At 39.7% G+C, this 22,778-nt stretch overlaps 2 protein-coding genes across 4 annotated transcripts; both read left to right on the forward strand.

The window, feature by feature from the left end:
- Positions 1 to 2,053: 2,053 nt before the first annotated feature.
- LOC130720703 (dihydroflavonol 4-reductase) lies at positions 2,054 to 4,624 on the forward strand. Its single transcript, XM_057571387.1, has 6 exons — positions 2,054 to 2,344; positions 2,497 to 2,666; positions 3,051 to 3,245; positions 3,393 to 3,552; positions 3,732 to 3,924; positions 4,044 to 4,624. The coding sequence occupies exons 1-6, from the start codon at positions 2,227 to 2,229 to the stop codon at positions 4,216 to 4,218; spliced, it is 1,011 nt and encodes a 336-aa protein (XP_057427370.1). The 5' UTR covers positions 2,054 to 2,226; the 3' UTR covers positions 4,219 to 4,624.
- A 2,146-nt stretch (positions 4,625 to 6,770) lies between these two features.
- LOC130719218 (dihydroflavonol 4-reductase-like) lies at positions 6,771 to 22,778 on the forward strand. Of its 3 annotated transcripts, none has more exons than XM_057569848.1 (7): positions 6,771 to 7,061; positions 20,457 to 20,608; positions 20,718 to 20,887; positions 21,216 to 21,410; positions 21,502 to 21,661; positions 21,847 to 22,039; positions 22,170 to 22,778. In XM_057569848.1, exons 2-7 carry the CDS (start codon positions 20,488 to 20,490, stop codon positions 22,249 to 22,251), a joined length of 921 nt encoding a protein of 306 aa, XP_057425831.1. In that variant the 5' UTR covers positions 6,771 to 7,061; positions 20,457 to 20,487; the 3' UTR covers positions 22,252 to 22,778. The 3 variants fall into 3 exon arrangements, with proteins under 3 accessions (XP_057425831.1, XP_057425833.1, XP_057425832.1); XM_057569850.1 differs by having other exon boundaries at positions 22,180 to 22,778; XM_057569849.1 differs by lacking the exon at positions 6,771 to 7,061 and adding an exon at positions 8,944 to 9,153.

Genomic DNA, 22,778 nt, shown 5'->3' on the forward strand with positions numbered 1-22,778 from the left:
ATTCCCGTTGTTTGAGAGATTTGCTTGAAATATTTCTAAGACCCCTCCAAAACTCTCTTCTAGTTATATATTTTTTTAATTCACGTAAGGGTGTGCTTGTGAGTTTTTAAGGGAGGGGAAGTGGAGAGGAGGGAAAGTGAGGGGGAAAGGCGTAAGCTCCTCTCTTGTTTGCAAGTTCCAAATTGCTCTAAACCTCTAGTTGGGTAAACTCAACAAAATAATTAAAGGAGGATTTGGGAGGGTTTTAAAAAATTCTCCAAACCCCTTCATTCCTTATTAGAATCTCCTCATTCTCTTTTTTGTGTTGAAATATGTGATTATCAGCATTGTGGTTTTTTAATAGGCAAATGTTTTTTTGAACATTTAATTTATAAATTAATTCTTTCACTAGGGTTTGAACTCTAACCCTTCACCCTTTAATACCCTTCACCACGTGAGCTACCCACCCCATCACCATTATATTGTGGTTGTGTGGAAATAAAAAACTTATATTTATTGATTTGTTTGAGTAATTAAAATCATTAATGTTAATAATAATAATAAATTGGAATACATAATTTCTATAAGTTATATATATATACAATTCTAATTTAACCGGTTGAACCAATAATTAAATGAAAATTCAACGAAATTGAATTCTCTCCGGCCAAAAATCATGTGCATTAATTATTATATTGAATAATTGAGATTCAAAAACTAATAAATGATTAGCTAATCTGTTGGAGTTGCAAAGCAAAAGAGAATCTGAATCCGAACCACTTCAATTGAGCCAATCATGTGTACGAATTTTCCACGACTGTATCACCTTGTCTTGTCTTGACCTTGGAGTCTTCGACAAAATAGAGATTCATTGCTCGTAGTTTTGGGTCCCTATCATTATTCACTAGTCACTAGTCACTAGTCACTAGTCACATATGTTATCTTACATTGAAAAAGAGATACCATGATCAACCAAAAACACCAAAGGAGAGCACCGTTGGGGGCTTCCTGGTCTATATGCCATTTCGAACATGTACTGAACCAATTGAAAACACGTGAAAGAGATGAGTTAGCAACTTATCAGACACCAGACTAGCTGTTATTCTGTTATAACCACCAAATTCCATTACCATTTGGTGGGCACGTGTTGAACGAATCGGTCATGGGTGACCCATAGGTGTGACAAATCAAAAGGTTAGTCTTTCTATGTATTGTTTCTTAACCACACATTTATCTTATTTTATGCAGTAACTTAAGCTACATTTCATTCGAATATGATATTTTACTTATGTAGAATCTAATATATATCAATTCAACTAATTATTTAGTTGATTTTTTTATTATCAAAGATATATCCAAAGTAAGGAATCATGAGAATTTTATAGAGACTCAAATATCACATTAAGTTGATAAATATCTTCAAATAAATCGTTCTTTATATTGCTAAAAAAATCAACCATCAACTTAAACTAAATTATCTGCTAATTATGCACGGTCGGTCTTGTTGGTGTTACTCTTTTTATGTTCTTAAAGATTGATTTTTATCTATCAATGATAAACTGATGGGAAAATTTCACTCACCTCCCCCTAGATTTAACATTTTGCATTGACATTCCCTCTAGTTTGCAAAATGTATTGATCTCTCATCCTCCATATATCACTTTGAATAATAGAGGGGTATTGAGTCTTATAATAATAAATTTTAAAAGAGGTCAGTGCAATAATAATAAACCTTAAGGGATATTTATTCTCAAATCTCAATGAAATAAATGTGGTTAGTGTCTTGTTAAATAATAGAGTGAGTGAGTGCAACAATGATAAGATTAGTGCAATTTTCCGGCATTAAAAGATAGAATCATATCATTAATTTTGATAAATTGAATAAAGAATCATTTTCATTAATGATAAAAATATTGACAACATAATATTGGTAATGACATAAGTATCCTTCTTAGCATATAAGAACAAATTTGAATAATTGGATATTGATGAAATGTCTGTTATCCATAACTAGAGAATTTTCATAGTCAATATACACCAATAAGATCCATGTAAACTTTGAAATTTCTATAACTTGTTGATCGACAGGTGAAGCTCACCTTCCCTCAATAATTCTTAGAACTATCCTCTTCCCACTGAGAAGCTTCTATAAAAACACACACACACATAGTTCACATTTTCAAGCCAACCCAAACATAGAAAAAATAAACAGAGAGAAGGGAAAAAACAGAGAAGAGAGTAGAAAACATGGGATCAGTACCAGAAACAGTTTGCGTTACCGGAGCTGCAGGTTTCATCGGGTCATGGCTTGTCATGAGACTCATGGAACGTGGCTATATGGTTCGCGCCACTGTAAGAGACCCTGGTGAGGTTCCTCTTTTTTTCTCATCATTTTTCATGTCATGACTATACAATTCAAATGTTCTCTGTATAATAGTTTGTACATCACATACTCTAGTCTTAATGGGGAAGTAATGTATAGCTAAATAGCATTATATACACATATATATTGTGCAGCTAACATGAAGAAGGTGAAGCATTTGCTGGAACTGCCAGAGGCAAAGACCAAGCTGACTCTGTGGAAAGCTGATCTTGCTGAAGAGGGAAGCTTTGATGAAGCCATCAAAGGGTGCACTGGAGTTTTCCATGTGGCCACACCCATGGATTTTGAGTCCAAGGACCCAGAGGTATAGTGATCTATCATAGTACTATGTTTTTAGCTTAAAGTGGTGATTTTAAGTTTGAGTAAATGTGAATACAACTGCGTTTAAATTTTGATATGAAAAGTCTTCAATTCATAATGATCCTACCCGACTCAAACAAGATTATTTCAATTGAAGATATAGTGATTTAAACAAAAGATAAATCATAGTACTAAGACCACGTCTCTAATATGCAAGTGGGATGACCTTGTTGACCATTAGTGCCGCATAAAATCATGTCTCCCAAGATTAATCATTAATGTAATTGATGAAAATTAGTGGCAAAAATCTTGAAATGTAAATGTAGAATATTAATGATATTGCAGAGTATTGAATATGATATGGTTCCAAATTTGATTGGAAGTGCAGAATGAAGTGATTAAACCTACCATAAACGGGGTACTAGACATCATGAAGGCATGCCAGAAGGCCAAAACTGTACGGAGGCTGGTTTTCACATCCTCTGCAGGTACCCTCAACGTCATAGAGCACCAAAAACAAATGTTTGATGAGAGCTGCTGGAGCGATGTTGAGTTCTGCCGAAGAGTAAAGATGACCGGTTGGGTTAGTATTTTTATTTGCAATTTTTCTTCATTTCCTCATGATTGTTATTTTCTCTTATAATTAACTAATAAATGATTCTTCAAATTTAAAATGTACCCAATTGATCATAATTATTGATTAGTTTTAACTTGGTTTGATTTGTTGTAGATGTATTTTGTTTCAAAGACACTGGCAGAGCAAGAAGCGTGGAAATTTGCCAAAGAGCATGGCATTGACTTCATTACAATCATTCCACCCCTTGTTGTTGGTTCCTTTCTAATGCCGACAATGCCACCAAGCCTAATCACTGCTCTTTCTCCTATCACCGGTACAATGATAGTTCATAGTTCTATCATTATATTTGTGTATTGTTTTCATGCTTACTTGACATTACATGTGAAGGTGGTGTTAATACTCTAGTGTCAACTTATTACAGAAATTATATGCTAAAGTTAGCTTCAAAGAAAAATGTATATGCTGAAGTCTTGCTCATAACTAAATTGGCAGGAAACGAGGCCCATTATTCGATCATAAAGCAAGGCCAATATGTCCACTTGGATGATCTTTGTCTTGCCCATATTTTCCTGTTTGAGCACCCTGAATCAGAAGGAAGGTATATCTGTAGTGCATCTGAGGCTACTATCCATGACATTGCAAAGTTAATCAACTCAAAGTATCCAGAGTACAATATCCCCACTAAGTAAGTCCTCCAAGCTACTTCGCCGGAGTTGAAATCTTTCAGAATCACTTATTTATGTACAAAACTACAAGATAATTAAACATCCATGTTGAGCTGATATTGAATTGGATTTTCATCAGGTTCAAGAATATTCCAGATGAATTGGAGCTTGTCAGATTTTCATCAAAGAAGATCAAAGACATGGGATTCGAATTTAAATACAGCTTAGAGGATATGTACACTGGAGCAATTGACACGTGCAAGGAAAAAGGGCTTCTTCCTAAAGCTGCAGAAAATCCAAGCAATGGCAAATAAATTTGCATTGTTTATATCTTTGTGTCTGTGATGTATGATATGGCTATGGATCCTCCTTTACCTATTGTGTTTCTTGATTAGGATTTCTGTTCTTGATTAATTAAGGTTTTTGTGTTTAAGTTTTGTAAGGCCTTAGGCCAGATTATCTTTCAATAAGTTAAACGATGTCTACTTAACAAGTGGATATACAGTGGTTGCTCATTGGATTGGATTTTAGAACAGCCTACTCTCAGTGGTGTCAAGGCATGGAGGGAGTTTTGGCTAGTCGGTGGAGAAAGGGATTTTCTCCTCTGGCTGTGTTTGCATTCTTTGCTTTTGTTGTTGCTGTTATTGTGCGTGTTTAATCTTTTGTCTTTGTCGAAAGCACTTGTATATAACTTTTTATAAAACTTATGCTTTTGATGAAGTATTATTTTTGTAGCCTTATCTAAGTAGTGGTTGAGGACTTTATAAAGTGATATAAAAACACCAACCACATACATAATGTTTAGCCTTATACTTGTTAAGAATCTCAAGCTTCTTACGAGACTCTTGATCAATGTAGGATCTTCCTTCTCTCCACCATCAAGCTTTGACAATTTTAAGTTATATTTCGTACGTGAGTTCATGAGATTGCAATAAAAAAAACATTTAACTCTAAATGTATAACAAACTCTCTTGACAAATAAAAAAATCATTCTATATTTGCTTTAATTATAATCCCAAATTGTAAGACACAAATTCGAAATAAGTCATCACACAAGCTCACGAGATATATTTTTCTTTAAATCTTGAAACAAATTTGGAGCATTGCCCATTAAAATAAGATCATCAACATAAATGCAGGGTCGTTCCAAAGCTATGTGGCCTAAGTAAGGGCTTTAGGCTCTCAAAAAAATTTATCAAGTAAAAAAAGACCTTCAATTCATGTAATAAGTCCAATAGCATTTTTGTAAAGAAGACCTCACATAAAAATCAAGTTTCAATTAAAAAAATGCTTATTAGTATTTTTGGTCCCTCACGTTTCAAAAATGTGCAATAGGAGTCCCCAACATTTAAAAATAACATAATGGTACCCGACGTTTATCTCCGTTAGCAGTTTTGGTCCCCATATAGTTTTTCGTCAAAAAACTAACGGTTCCAAGGGTAAAAATGTAATTAAGCCAAAAGTAATTAATTAAAAAAAAAATTCATCCCACGTTTGACTAGTCTAACAAACATTTGGTTTCCCAAGTTCCATAGTTAATTGAACAAAACTCAATGAAAAACTGAACAGACGGCAACTAGGGGTGTACAAGACCCGGCCTTACCCGACAACCTGTCCCAAGCTTCTAGAGCCGGGTTCAACCCGGCCCGATAATTAAAAGATACCGGGTTCAGGTTGATCATTGAGTTATCCGACTTCGGGTCGGGTTAACACTCGAGTCACCCGGCTCGTCCCACATATATATTTTAATTTGTTATAATGATCAAAAATGTGATGGATGGTGCTCAAATTTATTTTACCATGTGGATGAGATGATAATGTTGAACATCTATCTAATGAATTAAATAAATGTTGGTCAAAAGATGGACACTTTCATGCTCTAACAAGAGAAAATCATGCATGTGCATTATGCACATGTGAGACAAGTGAAGAGAGATCAAACAAAATAAGTGGCACGTGCATGTAGATCAAATAAAATGTAAACCTCTCAAGTGCAATAGATTATGCAAGAATTTGATCCTTTCAAGTTCTTTCTTCTAAAATATAGTTCTAACTTATAACTCTTTTAGTCTATTATTATCTTTAAATTTTACAATTAGTACTAAATAGTCTTAAATTTATTGTCTCTCGGACCAACCCGGTCCCGTCCTAAATTGGACCCGCATATTGTCGGGTTGCTTCGAGTCTAGGGACGGGTTAGGGTCTATGAATTGGTCCGGTCAATGTTTAGGGCCGGGTTGGGGTAAACTAAAACTCGTCCCTTGTACACCCCTAATGGCAAGAACAACAACAACAAAACTCCATCTCAATCTCACGTTTGGTGTCCTCAGTTTCCTAATTAATTGTTACTAACTAATAAATAAAAATATTGAAATGAGAGAATAACTGCATTTTTGTAGTTTTTACGTAAAAAAAAATTTTAGGTAAAAATATCGCACTTTAAAATTTACTTTAGGTCTCATTTAGTGTTGGGTCGGCCTGCATAAATGCAAAACAAGTAAAATAATAAATTATCACCATATTTTTCTTACATGAACATGGAGATTTTAGGGTCTGTGTAGCTATTGTCGAGTTTAAGAGAGAACCTGATTTATTATAAATGAGGTCTTACCTTTTATAGAGGGGCAATGACCATAATTCTATGTCTATTATAAAATGATCTTACAACAGCTTAATGAGTTTTTAGATTAACCTAACTCGTTAGGATTATGTCTAAGTCTTAAGAGGTGGACCCACCTGAGATGCTGGTTCCTTTCTATACAGATCGAGCTACGTAGCTTAGGACGAAACCTGCCAAATTATCAAAAGTTTTAACATAAGAATTTAATTATCATGCTAATGCTATGTCATATGTTAGCGTAAGGTTTGACACAAACATCTAATCAAAATTCATTAGGATTAAAGTACTTGTAAATATTTGCTGCAAAAAATAAGGCGAAAAGCGGCGGTTTATAAACCTTATCCTCTACCTGCTTTACCCATTGACACTCACCTGTTCAGCAGCATCTTCATCACTTTGTTCCTCAACCCATCAGAAGTTCTCGTCGAGGGCATCAATGCCAGCAAAGTTGATCTCTGAGTCAAGCTGCGCGACCTTGGCGAGTTGAGCTCCTCCGGCTTGAATGGGGTGATGAAGTAGCTCGGCGGTGCGGTGGAGGTTCGTAGAGCTCTTTGAAGTTTTTCATTTTCCATTTTGTCTCTTCCTTAGCATCAACTATTACTTTAAAAACTAGAGTTTCTTGGTAACTGGTTCTGAAGCTTTGGTATGCAATCAGCTGAAAACATGGTTGAGATTGTTGATCTAATTGTGTGGGAAAGCATGCTTGAGGTTGTTGTTATGGTAATCTAGTGTAGTAGGATTGGACTTATTAGATGTTATGCACTTATGCTAATTACTTTAGTTTAGTATGAGAAGAAAATCATTATGGAAGGCTGCTTTGAGAGGAAACTGAGAAAGTTGGAGAATTTGTTTTGTGGGACTTGGTTTTTCTTTTTCAAATCTAAGCGCCCGGCTATATAAAATTTCAATTAGCTGTTAATTTCAAAGTGTGTTTCAAAAAATATATATATTATCCCACTTGAGAGGGTTATAACTCAAGAACTTTTATAGTAGTCAATATCTTTTAGTACTAAATTATTCTTCTGTTGAATCTTCTCCCTCAGTCTCACCCTCTGTATGATTAATAACCATGTAATTTCTATAAAAACACCCACACAACACAGTGAACACACTTCATACCATTCTATTTCCGTGCCATACCTAACAAGTAAAAATAAAACAGAGAAGAAATTTGCCTAAATCAGAAGGAAGGTTTATCTGTTCTGCATCTGAGGCTACTATCCATGACATTGCAAAGTTAATTAACTCAAAGTATCCAGAGTACAATATCCCCACTAAGTAAGTCCTCCAAGCTACTTTTGGCAAAAGCTGGTTCAGGAATGGTTGGGTTTGGGCAAGAACCGTCCTCCCTCTCCTCTTTCTTTCTCTTAAAAAAATAATAGAAGTCTTTTAAAAAATAATAAAGAAATAAAAAAACCGACATGTCAGCACTTACCTGTGCCATGTAAGCACCACAACCGGTAAAGGGATGAAACCCAATCGATTTTATAAGTTTCAGGATGGAAACCAACAAAAAATTTGTTTAGGGATGTATCCCGATTCCTGACTATAGTTCAGGGACCCCGAGCATAAATAACCCTTCTTTTATGTGATAAAAAGGGTGCAAATAGCAAATACATATTAAAGTGGTGTCAATAGTAGGCCACATCAGTAAGTTCCGTTTAATGAAAGCAGCTTTGTTTGGTCAACAGACGGAACCAAACAGATATAGACGGAAGGCCATCAATCTCACAGTTTAGATAGATCAGGGAGCTTGACCGCACATTTTAAACACGGGAGATGTAGAATGCACATTTGTGAAACATCAGGGGCTCAATCTGGAATTAAGCCTTTAAGTTTTTTAATTTTAAGTTTATTATTTTCTGGGTTTTGTTGTATATCATAATAAAGAAGATGGAGATCATGTGGAGGAGATGAAGATGATATATCTTGAAGAAGATTAGGTTTAGGGGAAGTGAGTTGGAATAAAAAAAATGATTATCTATTAATTATATTAAAAAAAACCACGTGGAAAAGCTAACTAAGATTAAAAATAAGGCACATCAGACTCAGACACACTTTGGACCCAATTAGATTAAAAAAATAATTTTAGGGACTTAATTTGATGAGAAAATTTTACATGGACCAGGTTTGACTCCCATTACAATTTCAAGGACCAAAAGAGTATTTATTCTATTATTTTACTTGTTTTGCTTTTCCGTCCAAAATCTTACCCCTTCTGTCTACATGGGACTTCTATTTACACCACCCTCATTTCTTTCTTCTATTTAGCCCTTTTTTTTCTATTCTCACCATCATTTGATACACATCAGCAATTAATGTAAATATAAAAAACAATTAAAAAAAAAAAAACTAACCCTTCTACTTCAACTCTCACCCTTTTCTTCTTCAACCCAGAAGGATTAAAATAGCTCATTTTTTTAATTGGGGACTAGAATCACATAATTATGTTACTTTAGGGACCAAAACTGTAATTAAAATATAAAAACTAGACTTTCCTCTTTCCCTCAACTTCCTCCCCAAAACCTCGATTCCCCAACCTTATCCCTCTACCTGTTGGTTTACCCATTCCCATTCCCCTCTTCTGCGGCATCTTCATCACTTTGTTCCTCAACGTTGAAGCCGTGAGGTTCGTATAACTCTGTTCTTTCTATCACTTTGGAATATAGCAGCATTTGAATATACTATATATATTGTTCACTTATTGCTCTCAGAAGCTACATGAGATTACTGTTCATGTTATGCACTTATGCTAATTCCTTTAGTTTATGGGAAGAAAATCACTATGGAAGGCTGCTTGAGAGGAAACTGAGAAAGTTGGAGAACTTCTCTATAATCAGAGCATTATATATTAGAAACTGAGAAAGTGATAGTTATTAAGTAATGGAAACAAAAGACTGTCTGCATTATCAAAGTGCATATAAACATTCCTAAGTTAGTAACGACTAACGAATTATGTGAAGATGGTTCTTGGACTGGGCGGGACAGTCCCGCCCAAAATGAACAATAAACCAATGAAGATAGCCATGGCGGGAAAGGCAACATGACGAGCTTCATTGCCCTCCCTTAGGTGATGGACCCACAAGCCAGCTGGAAGATTCCTTTGGATTTATCTTATATGTACGGGAATTTGGGCCCTGATTGTCAGGCCCAAATATAGGAAAGATCCATATCATGACCACCCCCTCTATAAAAGGGGAGGTCATCCACTTGTACGAAACCAACTTTTTTAGCATTAATGAGAATATTCCTTTTATGGTAGTTTTGCTATTTTAGTGCTCTGCTAGGGTTTACTTTCTGTCATTCTTTTACATAAGCTTGCCCTAGTACAGAACATTGGCGCCGTCTGTGGCTCTGACTCAGCTCTTCCGGTGACAGAAGGAGGAATTGCGAGCCATGGAGACTCGTTCATGCGGCATGGGTCGACGCGATCATCGCCGGCGCGGTGGTGGTCGGCATGGCGGTCGCGGCGGCGGACGAAACAACAACCGTCCCGTACTGGACGAGCAGGAGCAGGAAGCTTCCTCGGAGGGGGTCCACTCAGTGGCGCCGTCGCCAGCGTCATTGGTGAATGCAGCTCCGGGAAGACCTTCAGATCTGATCGCTAAATCAGATCCAGGTGTTCGGCGGCGTTCAACGCCGCCTGAATATGTGAACTTGGAAGATTTTAAAACCACTGCTCCACGGAGAGCACAAGAGGCAGTGACAGGTATCACGCCTGCGGCTTTGCAACAAATGTTAGATACCTTACAGAAGGTGCAGTCCCAAAACGAGCAGTTGCAAGCCCAAGTTGAGTATCTCACTCAGCGGCAGGATTTTAAGCAAGAACAACGCCTGGAGGCGGAGGATGTAGTTGAATTCCAACCTTTTGTTCCAGCCATCACTAGGGTGGACATTCCAAAGCACCTGCAAACCATGGCATTAGACGCCTTTTCGGGCGAGTCTGATCCTATGGAGCACCTTAGATATTTCAATACCAAAATGGTGATCGGCGGGGCGACGGATGCGGTAAAATGTCGATTATTGCCTTCCACGTTCAAAGGCATGGCGATGCAGTGGTTCATTCGACAACCGCCCTTCTCCATTGATAATTTCACTGATATGTCCACTAAGTTTCTGACTCAATTTTCCGCCAATAAAACCACAAAAGCAACAATGTTTGATCTTATCAGCATACATCAACAACCAGGCGAGAAATTAAAAACCTACATGGCACGCTTCAGCAAGATGGCGGTGCAGTTGGAGGATGAAAATCCAGATGTTTGTTTGGCGTCATTCAAAAATGGCCTTCGGGCGGGAGATTTGAATAGAGACTTAACAAGGCGACCGGCGAAGGATATGATGGATCTTCGCGCTCGTGTTCAAGAGTTCATATTAATCGAGCAAGATGATCAGAAGAAACAAGAAAGAGAGGAAGGACGCAAGCAGTCTCAATCTGGCGGTGTTTCACAAGATAAATCCAAGGCGGGGAAGGAAACCAGGATAACGCAAACCCCCCGTGTACCTAGACCGGGACCATACCAAAACTCTAAACCTGGCTTTCAAAATACATGGCACAGAAATCCACAAGGTCCCACTGCTGCCACAGCTGGTCAGACTGGTGCTTCGCCCGCACCAGTTCCACTTACTAAGTTGAATGCACCCTTGAGTACCATTTTAAGGGCAGTTGGGCAGACCAACGTTGTGCAGTATCCACCACCACCACGGCGGCCGCCAGCTAACGTGGACACCAATAGGTGGTGCGAGTACCACAAGGCATTGGGGCATACGACAGATAATTGCTGGAATTTAAGGCGGGAAATTGATCGCTTGATTAAAGCTGGCCATTTGGCAAACTTTGTTAAAGACACAGCAACGCCGGAGGTAGCTAAGATCACTCAGGGGGACAAAGGCAAAGGTAAAGAAATAGTTGAAGAGTTGGGCGATCCTGTTGGGGAATGCTCATCTATTGCAGGAGGATTTGGCGGGGGTGCAATTTCAAGTAAGGCTAGAAAACGCTACGTGGCGGCAGTACACTCAGTACAGGAGTCGAACGAAGGCGAGTGTTGGGTGAATCATTCCCCTATTATATTTACCCCTCAGGATTTCGCGCATGTAATTCCTCATGACAACGATCCAATTGTGGTGACAATCAGGGTTAACAATTATGTGACAAAGAAAGTATTCTTAGACCAGGGATCTTCGGCGGATATCATCTATGGAGACGCCTTTGATCGCCTGGGACTAAAGGAATCAGATTTGAAACCATACAAGGGAACTTTGGTGGGATTCACAGGGGACCGTGTCAGTGTGCGGGGATACGTCGAAATTCCGACTGCCTTTGGAGAAGGAGAGTTTGTCAAGAAATTTCAAGTAAAGTACTTAGTATTGGCGTGTAGAGCCAATTACAATGTACTCTTGGGGCGAGACACCCTTAACAAGGTTTGCGCGGTCATCTCAACTGCTCATTTAACTGTTAAATATCCCGCCTGCAATGGGAAGGTCGGGATATTGCGTGTAGACCAGAATGCAGCAAGGGAATGCTATTTGAGAAGCGTGGCGCTCTATGGGCAAAGGGCCGCCAAGGAGAGCCATCGAATTACAGAAATCTTCCCACACGAAGGATTTAGCTTGGACCCAAGAGACGATGCTGATGACTTTCGCCCACAACCTCTGGAAGAAACCAAGCAGGTGCAAGTCAAGGACAAGCTTCTAAAGATTGGCAGTAGTTTGACAGCAGAACAAGAGGAAAGACTAATCACCCTTCTGGGTGATAATCTAGATCTCTTCGCATGGACCATCAATGATGTGCCAGGGATCGATCCCAAGGTGATCACTCACAAACTAGCCATACGACCAGGGGCGACCCCAGTCATCCAACCAAGGCGAAGAATGAGTGAAGAAAAGAACAAAGCTGTACAATTAGAGACTGAAAAATTGATCAAGGCCCGCTTCATCCGTGAGGTACAGTACCCAACGTGGCTCGCCAATGTTGTAATGGTCAAGAAGGCCAATGGGAAATGGCGAATGTGCACGGACTACGCAAGCCTGAACAAAGTGTGTCCCAAAGATTCGTACCCACTTCCCAATGTTGACAAACTTGTGGATGGAGCTTCAGGGAATGAACTTTTAAGTCTCATGGACGCTTATTCAGGCTATAATCAGATTATGATGCACCCCTCGGATGAAGAAAGTACAGCATTTATGACCAATCAGGCGAACTATTGTTACAAGACAATGCCTTTTGGTTTGAAGAATGCAGGAGCTACGTACCAACGGCTTATGGATAAAAATTTTTCAAAACAAGTAGGCAGGAATATGGAGGTGTATGTGGACGACATGATCGTAAAGTCCGCCAGGGCTAGTGATCATGGGGGTGATCTCAAAGAAGCGTTTACTCAGTTAAGAACATATCAAATGAAGTTGAATCCTGAGAAGTGTTCTTTTGGGATCCAGGGAGGAAAGTTCTTGGGATTTATGTTAACATCAAGAGGAATAGAAGTGAACCCTGATAAGGGAAGGGCGATCTTGGAGATGAAAAGCCCAACAAGTGTAAAGGAGGTTCAGCGTTTGACAGGGCGAATGGCCGCCTTGTCACGTTTCTTGCCAATGGCGGGTGACAAAGCGGCCCCGTTCTTCACGTGTTTAAAAAAGAATTCAAAGTTTCAGTGGACAGAGGAATGCGAACAAGCTTTTACCAAATTGAAAGAAACATTGGCCACATTACCAGTACTCTCCAAGCCAACACCAGGCGTCCCATTAGTGCTCTATTTAGCGGTTACTGACAAGGCGGTAAGTACGGTGTTGCTCAAGGAAGAAGGAAAAAAGCAGAAAGTTATATATTTCGTGAGCCATACTTTACAGGGGGCAGAATTGCGGCACCAAAAAATTGAAAAGGCGGCTTTGGCGATTCTGAAAACTGCAAGGCGCCTCAGACCTTACTTCCAAAGTTTCCAAGTCAAAGTTAAAACTGATGTTCCCTTAAGGCAAGTACTTCAGAAGCCTGATTTATCAGGGCGATTGGTTAGCTGGTCAGTTGAGCTATCAGAATATGACATACAATATGAGCCAAGGGGCCAAGTCACAGTCCAGAGTTTAATTGACTTCGTGGCGGAATTAACACCCACTGAAGGAGAGAAGACTCAAGGAGAATGGGTCCTGTCCGTGGATGGATCCTCTAATAACACTGGAAGTGGGGCGGGAATAACAATCGAAAGTCCAGATAAAATGATCATTGAACAGTCTCTCAAGTTCGAGTTCAAGGCGAGCAATAATCAATCTGAGTACGAGGCTCTGATTGCCGGCTTAAGGTTGGCCATTGAGTTGGGAGTCCAGAAGTTATTTATCAAAGGAGATTCGCAGTTAGTGGTTAAGCAAGTGAAAGGCGAGTACCAGGTGAAGGATCCGCAACTGTCCAAATATTTGGAAGTGGTGCGCAGATTGATGATGGAGGTCAAAGAAATCAAAATAGAACATGTCCCGAGGGGACAAAATGAGAGGGCTGATGTGTTGGCGAAGTTGGCAAGCACAGGGAGATTGGGCAACTACCAAACAGTCATTCAAGAAACCCTGCCTCGCCCGAGCATTGATTTGGTAGAAATAAAGTTGAAAGCTGTAAAGTCAGTCAGTGAGGGCGAGCTACCTTGGATGGAATCGATTAAGACTTTCTTAGAGAATCCACCAAAGGAGGATGATTTGAACACGAGAACAAAACGCAGGGAAGCCAGTTTCTACGCACTGGTGGATGGTGAGTTGTATCGGCGGGGAATCATGTCTCCTATGCTCAAATGTGTCGATACCAAGGACGCCCTCGGAATAATGGCGGAAGTCCACGAAGGTGTGTGTTCTAGTCATATCGGCGGGCGATCCTTGGCAATAAAAGTGATAAGAGCAGGATTCTATTGGCCAACCATGAAGAAGGATTGTTTGGAGTATGTGAAGAAATGTGAAAAATGTCAAGTCTTTTCTGATTTGCACAAGGCTCCACCAGAAGAATTAACAACCATGATGGCGCCCTGGCCGTTCGCCATGTGGGGGACTGATATCTTAGGACCATTCCCTGTAGCGAAGGCACAAATGAAGTACATCATCGTGGCGGTTGATTACTTCACTAAGTGGATAGAAGCCGAGGCGGTGGCGACTATCACAGCCGCCAAGGTCAGGAACTTCCTGTGGCGAAGGATTGTTTGTAGATTTGGGGTCCCCATGGCGTTAGTAATGGATAATGGAACCCAATTCACAAGTAGTGTTACCCGGGAATTTTGTGATGAAATGGGAATCGAGATGCGATTTGCCTCTGTAGAACATCCACAAACCAACGGGCAGGCTGAGTCGGCTAACAAAGTTATCCTGAAAGGTTTAAAAAAGAAACTGGATGAAGCAAAAGGGCTTTGGGCGGAGGAACTACCAGGCGTTCTTTGGGCATACAACACCACGGAACAGTCAAGCACAAAGGAAACCCCGTATCGTCTAACTTATGGAACTGACGCCATGCTCCCAGTGGAAATTGAAAACCAAAGTTGGCGAGTGGCTCGGTTTAATGAAAATGACAACGGAGAAAACTTAATAGCAAATCTAATCATGCTGCCCGAGGAACAACGAGAGGCTCACATAAGAAATGAGGCGGGAAAAGTGAAGGTGGCAAGAAAGTTCTCAACGAAAGTAATGCCAAGAAAAATGAGGGTAGGAGACTTAGTGCTCCGAAAAAATACAATACTTGATAAACACAACAAACTTTCACCCAACTAGGGCGGGCCTTACAGGATTATAGGCGACGTTGGAGGAGGAGCTTATAAGTTGGAACAACTAAGCGGTCAAAAGGTTCCACGAACATGGAACGCCTCTCATCTGAAGCAGTATTTTAGTTAGTAGAAACAACAAATGTAAATGAAGTCGCACTCTTTTTCCCTTTCTTTGGAAAGGTTTTTAATGAGGCGACATTTGTAAGGAAGGGACAATTGTTCCCATACGAAAGAAAATTAATGAAAAGATCATTTCAACAGAATCGCATATATTTTTTAATTTATATTACGAGTTCATGCAATGCAAATCGTATCAAGGTATGCAATACCGCGAGTAAACCTTTCGGAATAAGAGAGTATCGCCTTCAAAAGTTAAAAGCCTTGGCAATTCTAGTGGCCACTAGAAACCAAGCCTCGTCGAAAAATCGGCTAAGGTATGTAACAACGAAAGTTGGAAACAACTAAAACAACGAATGAACTTAAGATGATATCCATTTAAAGTAGAGAAAAGGGGGCGATGCCCATACATGATTTGGAATGAAAATAAAAGACAGGGCAATGCCCAAAGAAAAATTTCAACTTCATAAAATAAAAACAAATTCAAGCCAGGTTCTCGTTGTTGGCGTTGTTGCCCTGGCTTGTCCCAGCTTGAGGATCTTCCTTCCCTTGATCCTCATTCCTGTGCTGCTCATTCCCATCCTCGCCATCTTCTTCAGGCTCACTCTCATCATCGAATTGGGGAAGGAGGTCGAGGCTAATGTCATCATCACCAACTACTTGACCATCCTTGATCTCCTTCAGCCACCCAATGCGGGAAAGATCAAAGCCCGGCTCAACTACACTGATCTGCTCTTTGGCCGCCAGAAAGCCTTGAGCATATTGGAGAGAAGCACGCCCTAGGATGGAAGCATTCAGGCGATCATATTTCTTTTCCAACTTCTGATATTTGGCTTGAACGGCAGTGTGCTTGTCATTTATGGCTTCTTTAAGAGACTTGGTCTTTTGAAGAAGCAGGTCCGAAGCAGCCAAGTCTTCAGTTAACTTAGCACACTTCTCCTCAGCAGATTTCAGCTTGTTGTTGGCAGTCTCAGCATCAGTTTTAGCCCGCTCATAGGCTGTCTTGTAATCAGCTGCCTTCTTCTCAAAACGGTTCTTGGCTGAGATCAACTCCTTCACGCACTGAGCCATTCCCGCCACAGTACTGGCGGCAGAAAGCGCGTGATGGATCGCCATGGAAGCAATGTTGGGGGGACCCTGACCGGAAATGTCCTTGTGAATCCGGTTGTCAAAAGTACGGGTCATGAATTCCAGCCCATTGAAGTGAGGATCCGACAAGTTCAGCAAGGGGGGAGGAGCTTCGCCACCAATGGCTGAGCTAGGGCCAGCCTGGCCAAATGGAGTTGATGGGCGGTTGATCAGCGTGCTTGAATCTTGTTGAGGGGGCGGGACATTGTCATGTCCCTTCTTTTTCTCAGCTGGACGACTTTTTGAATCAAGAGTCGATTGATGGAGAGGCTTACCACCAGCAGCACCTGAAGTTTTTTGACGTTTAGGGTCCCTGACGTTGTCAGAACCCGAAGTACCTTCATTCTTCTTCTTCTGCTCAGTTTCGGCGGCCCTCTTCTTCGCCGCCGCAGCAGACTGGGCGAGGTATTCCTTCATCTTGATTGGGTTCGCATCAACCTTGCCTTTTCCCATTGTAGCTGTATGGAAAACACCAATTAGACGAGATACATGAACAAAAAGGAAAAGAAGTTACGTACAAAGATTATAAACTTACTAAAAAATTGATTTAAAGTGCCGGATTTCGACGCCTCAATCAAGTCGTGACCAGAAATTACTGGTAGTGTGCGGAGGTAATCGGCGACGCCTTGTTCAGATTCATCCAAGGCGTCGTATGAAACGGATATTTTTCGGCGAGGGTTCTTTGTCCAGTAAAAAGGGAAGAGAGGGTTATTGTCGGAATCTCGGAACAGGTTCTTTATTTCGGGCGACTCCATAACTTTAAAGTATTTCTTCTGCCATACCTTGTAATGGCTTTTAAGGGCGGTGAACCGACTCATGTTCTTACGGGCTAATAGTGGAACCCATTTCACAGAAGTAGGTTTAGTGGTGACTGATTTATAGAACAGGAAGAACAAAGGATAGGTCGGAGTGAAACTCAAGTGTTCACAAAGAATTTCAAAGCAGCGGAGAAAACCCCAGGCGTTGGGCTGGAGTTGGCAGGGCGCCACATTCAGAAAAGAAAGAACGTGACATATAAACGGCGAGAAAGGAAGTTTGATGTTCAAGTCTAAGAAGAAATAGCCATAAACAAAGAAGAAATCGGGCGATTCATCGGCTGGTTCTTTACGCAACAGAACACAGTCATCTTCGCCACATGGGAGGACATTCAAGAGATGATCTTCATTATTCGAGGTGGCGGGATTTATCTTCGTAAACCCTTGAGCAGATATTCGAAGCGAATTAATGCTCCCAACGCTGCCCCAGATAGAATGCAACAGACATTTATCTTCAACTAAATGCACGTCAGAGCGCCATTCAGGTGAAGACAAATCTCCATTAGAGGAGAGAATTGAGTCTACAGAGCCGGCGGGACCGGAATCATCATGGGTAGAAGGCGAGGAGTGAATTTCAATTATAGAGGGGGCGACAACTTCCTCCTCCGTAGAGGGCGAAGAAAGTTCTAGGGAAGAAAGGCTAGCGTTTGGTAAAGACATGCGAGGCAGTTTCATAAAAAGAAGAAAGAAGATGAACAAACTAAAAGTAAAAAGAAGATGAACAGAGTCAAGAAGAAAGAAGATGAACAGTCAGAGAAAAAAGAAGTAAACGAAGAATCTCAGGAAAGAGAAAAACTAACCAGGGGAAGAACTGTGGATTTGAGAAAGGAGAACGTCGGCGATAGGGGAGCACCGCGCAATGACGACGGCCGGAGGAAGAAAAGGTTCACCGGAGTTCAAAGAAGAGAATGAAAGCTGCGGTGAAAAGGTTTTCAGGACAAAAGTTTTAAGAAAGTGAAAAATGAAAAGTGAAAAGGGGTTTTTTATAGAGAGAAAGGAGGAGAGAGAATGAATGGGGGAAGATCGTGGGATTTTGGGATTTGAAATTCGAAAAGGTAGGAAGCGAAAAGACGTTACTCCTCGAGACGCACAACTGAAAATTGCATTTATAACAAATGATGACGAAATCCCGGAAAATAAGGATACGTGCGTCAGTTGAAAAGACGTGATTGACGGTTATAACTAATGGCGACATATCTTTGAAACGACAACAAAGGTGGCGAAGCGTGAAAATGGCGATGTAACAACGAAAGTAAAATGGCGATGAACGAATAAACAATAGAGGCGAACTACTGGGTAACATGATAAAGACATTTCGACTCAATTACTCGAGTCTCATGTCTTGGGGGCATGTGGACTGGGCGGGACATAAAGAAGATTACGTCCCGCCCAAAATGAACAATAAACCAATGAAGATAGCCATGGCGGGAAAGGCAACATGACGAGCTTCATTGCCCTCCCTTAGGTGATGGACCCACAAGCCAGCTGGAAGATTCATTTGGATTTGTCTTATATGTACGGGGATTTGGGCCCTGATTGTCAGGCCCAAATATAGGAAAGATCCATATCATGACCACCCCCTCTATAAAAGGGGAGGTCATCCACTTGTACGAAACCAACTTTTTTAGCATTAATGAGAATATTCCTTTTATGGTAGTTTTGCTATTTTAGTGCTCTGTTAGGGTTTACTTTCTGTCATTCTTTTACATAAGCTTGCCCTAGTACAGAACAGTTCTAAATACGTACTAATGCTGTTGTTTTCCAAAAAGAAAATTCTAATGCCCATAACCTAAGGAAATATATTTGAGGAGGTCTATAACCACCACTAGGCGCATAAACAGCGCTTTTTTTTGCAGTGTCTGCGCTTGCGTTATGCCATACAAAATCTTCTTCGATTTGAGGACTTTTTCCTCTTTCCCTTTGAAACCAAAATCCATTGATTGTTCAACATAGACATCTTCCTCAAGGTTGTCATTTAGGAAAGCCAATTTGATATCAAGTTGAAATCTCCACCTCATGTAAGCCACCAAAAAAAAAAAAGAAGACGAATAGTCTCCATGTGAGCTGTGACCAATAGGTGCAAACACTTCATTATAGTTGTATAGTTGTTGAAACTAAAAGAAGTCCCACATTGGTGAGATGATGAACAAAACCATAGTTTTTTTTGAAAGTGGAACAAAACCATAGTTTTTATAACTACGAATGTTAGACTTTGAGGTTTTGAAGGCATCTTTGGACCACGCTACTTGTTCTTGCATGTTCCCTTTAGCAACGAGCCTTTCTTTATATTTTGAAGGCATCTTTGGACCACACTACTTGTTTTTGCATGTACCCTTTAGCAACGAACCTTTCTTTATATTCTCTCTCTCTCCTTTGACATTCTTCTTAAGCTTGAACATCCACTCGACTTCAATTGCTTCATGATCCTTAGGAAGATTTGATAATTTCCAAGTCTCATTCTTCTCAGTGGCCTTGGTCTCTTCCTCCACAGCTTGTCTCCACCTTGTCTTCCATAGTTTCGCCAAAATTTAGAGGCTGACTATCAACAAAAAGACAAAACAAACCATTTATAATTTCAGTTTGATCATATACAACTCTTAAATGCTTCTTATTTTTCTTAGCCCTGCACCTGAACTCACTTCTGAAGATGAGTGCTTATCATATCTAGACAATGTAGTAAGCAATTGCTCTTGCTCTAACTGATAGTGGAAGTTGTTTTAGATATATTAAACCATCTTGAGGCATGTTAAAAAGTGGAATCACGATATTTCAAATGATTGTATCTGGAAATTTACAACTGCTGATGTGTTGACTTGAGCTTACTGTTTTGTGGAACTTGGTTTTTCTTTTTCAAATGTAAGCGGCCGTCTATATAAAAATTCAATTAGCTGTTAATTTCGAAGTGTGTTTCAAAAATAAAAATAAAAAAAATCAAAGTGATGGTGGTTTTTCATATCATCCCACTTGAATTCAAAGGGAGGGTTATGACTCAGAACTTTTATACTCAATATCTTTTAGTACTAAATTATTCTTCTGTTGAATCTTCTCCCTCAGTCTCACCCTCTGTATGATTAATAACCATGTAAAATTTCTATAAAAACACCCACACCACACACTTCATACCATTCTATTTCCGTGCCATACCAAACCAGGAACCATAAAACAGAGAAGAGAATTGAAAGCATGGGTTCGGCAGCCAAAACAGTTTGTGTTACGGGGAGTACCGGTTTCATCGGGTCATGGCTTGTCATGAGACTCATGGAGCGCGGCTACATGGTTCGAGCCACCGTACAACGCGACCCAGGTGAGGTCCCTTTTCTCTTTTCGTTCATCATTTTTCATGTCAAGCTTAAACATGAAGAAGGTGATTGAAGCACTATATGTACGTATGTATGTGTGTATATATGGTGCAGAAAACATGAAGAAGGTGAAGCATTTGCTGGAACTGCCTGGTGCAAAGACCAACCTTACTATTTGGAACGCCGATCTTACTGAAGAGGGAAGCTTTGATGAAGCCATCAATGGGTGCTCCGGAGTTTTCCATTTGGCCACCCCCATGGACTTTAATTCCAAGGATCCTGAGGTAAAGTGATTATTATTAATGGGCCATGTACTTTGATGTCTGGGCATCTATAAAATTTACACTTGATTTCTAAGCATAGTACCAGGTTTTACACTTTCATTTTCATTCAATTTTAACATATTTTTTCTTCTTATCTTTCTTCTTTTATTATCACGTCATTTAACGTATCTTCATCTTCCAGTTGCATCGCATAAAAGAGAACTGATAAGGTTAATCATTAATGTAGTTAATGAAAGTTAGTGGCAAAATTTTTGAAATGTTAATGTAATATTAATGATATTGGAGAGTATTGAATATGATATGGTTCCAAATTTGATTGGAAGTGCAGAATGAAGTGATCAAGCCTACCATAAACGGGGTGCTAGACATCATGAAAGCATGCCAGAAGGCTAAAACTGTACGGAGGCTGGTTTTCACATCCTCCGCAGGTACCCTCGACGCTGTAGAGCACCAAAAACAAATGTTTGATGAAAGCTGCTGGAGTGACGTTGAGTTCTGCCGGAGAGTAAAGATGACTGGTTGGGTTAGTATTTTTATTTGAATTTTTCTTCAAATTTTAAAATGTACCCAATCGATCATAATGATTAGTTTTATCTTGGTTTCATTTTTTGTAGATGTATTTTGTTTCAAAGACACTGGCAGAGCAAGAAGCATGGAAATTTGCCAAAGAGCATGACATTGACTTCATTACAACCATTCCATCCCTTGTTGTTGGTTCCTTTCTAATGCCAACAATGCCACCTAGCCTAATCACCGCTCTTTCTCCCATCACCGGTACAATGATAGTTCAAAGTTCTATCATTATATTTGTGTATTGTTTTCATGCTTACTTGACATTACATTTGAACGTTGTATCCATACTCTAGTGGCAACTAATAAAAGAAATTATATGCTAAAGTTAGTTTGAAAACAAACAAAAAATGTATATGCTAAAGTCTTGCTCTTAATTAAATTGGCAGGAAACGAGGCCCATTATTCGATCATAAAGCAAGGCCAATTTGTCCATTTGGATGATCTTTGTCTAGCCCATATTTTCCTGTTTGAGCACCCTGAATCAGAAGGAAGGTATATCTTGTCTGCATCTGAGGCTACTATCCATGACATTGCAAAGTTAATTAACTCAAAGTATCCAGAGTACAATGTCCCCACTAAGTAAGTCTTCCAAGCTACTTTGCCCGAGTGTTCACGTTCAAATATTTCAGAATCACTTATTTATGTACAAAACTACAAGATAAACATCCATGTTGAGCTGATATTGCATTGGATTTTTATCATGTTCAAGAATATTCCAGATGAATTGGAGCTTGTCAGATTTTCATCAAAGAAGATCAAAGAAATGGGGTTCGAATTTAAATACAGCTTAGAGGATATGTACACTGGAGCAATTGACACATGCAAGGAAAAAGGGCTTCTTCTTAAAGCTGCAGAAAATCCAAGCAATGGCATAACAGAGAAATAAACTGGCCTTGTTTATATCTTTGTGTCTGTGATGTGTGATATGGCTATGGATCCTCCATTACCTATTATGTTTCTTGATTAGGATTTATTTTCTTGATTAGTTAAAAGATGTCTACTTAACAAGATGATATTTATAGTGGTTGCTCATCGGATTGGATTTTAGAACTTCAAGTAAAATCAGAAAGGAACCAACAACAAGGGATTTTATATAGTGGTTTCCTATGGTGGCTGTGGAGCTTTTTTCCTACAGGCGTTCGAACAGCCTACTCTTTTAGTGGCATCAAGGCATGGAGGAAGTTTTGGCTTGGTGGCGAAAGGGATTTTCTCCTCTAGCTGTATTTGCATTTTCTTTTTTTGTTGTTTTTATTGTGCGTGTTTAATCTTTTGTTGAGAGGACAGAGGACTTGTATATATCTCCTTTTAATTTATAAAA

This window comes from Lotus japonicus, chromosome 5 (assembly GCF_012489685.1).
Source record: "Lotus japonicus ecotype B-129 chromosome 5, LjGifu_v1.2".
NCBI lineage: Eukaryota > Viridiplantae > Streptophyta > Magnoliopsida > Fabales > Fabaceae > Lotus > Lotus japonicus.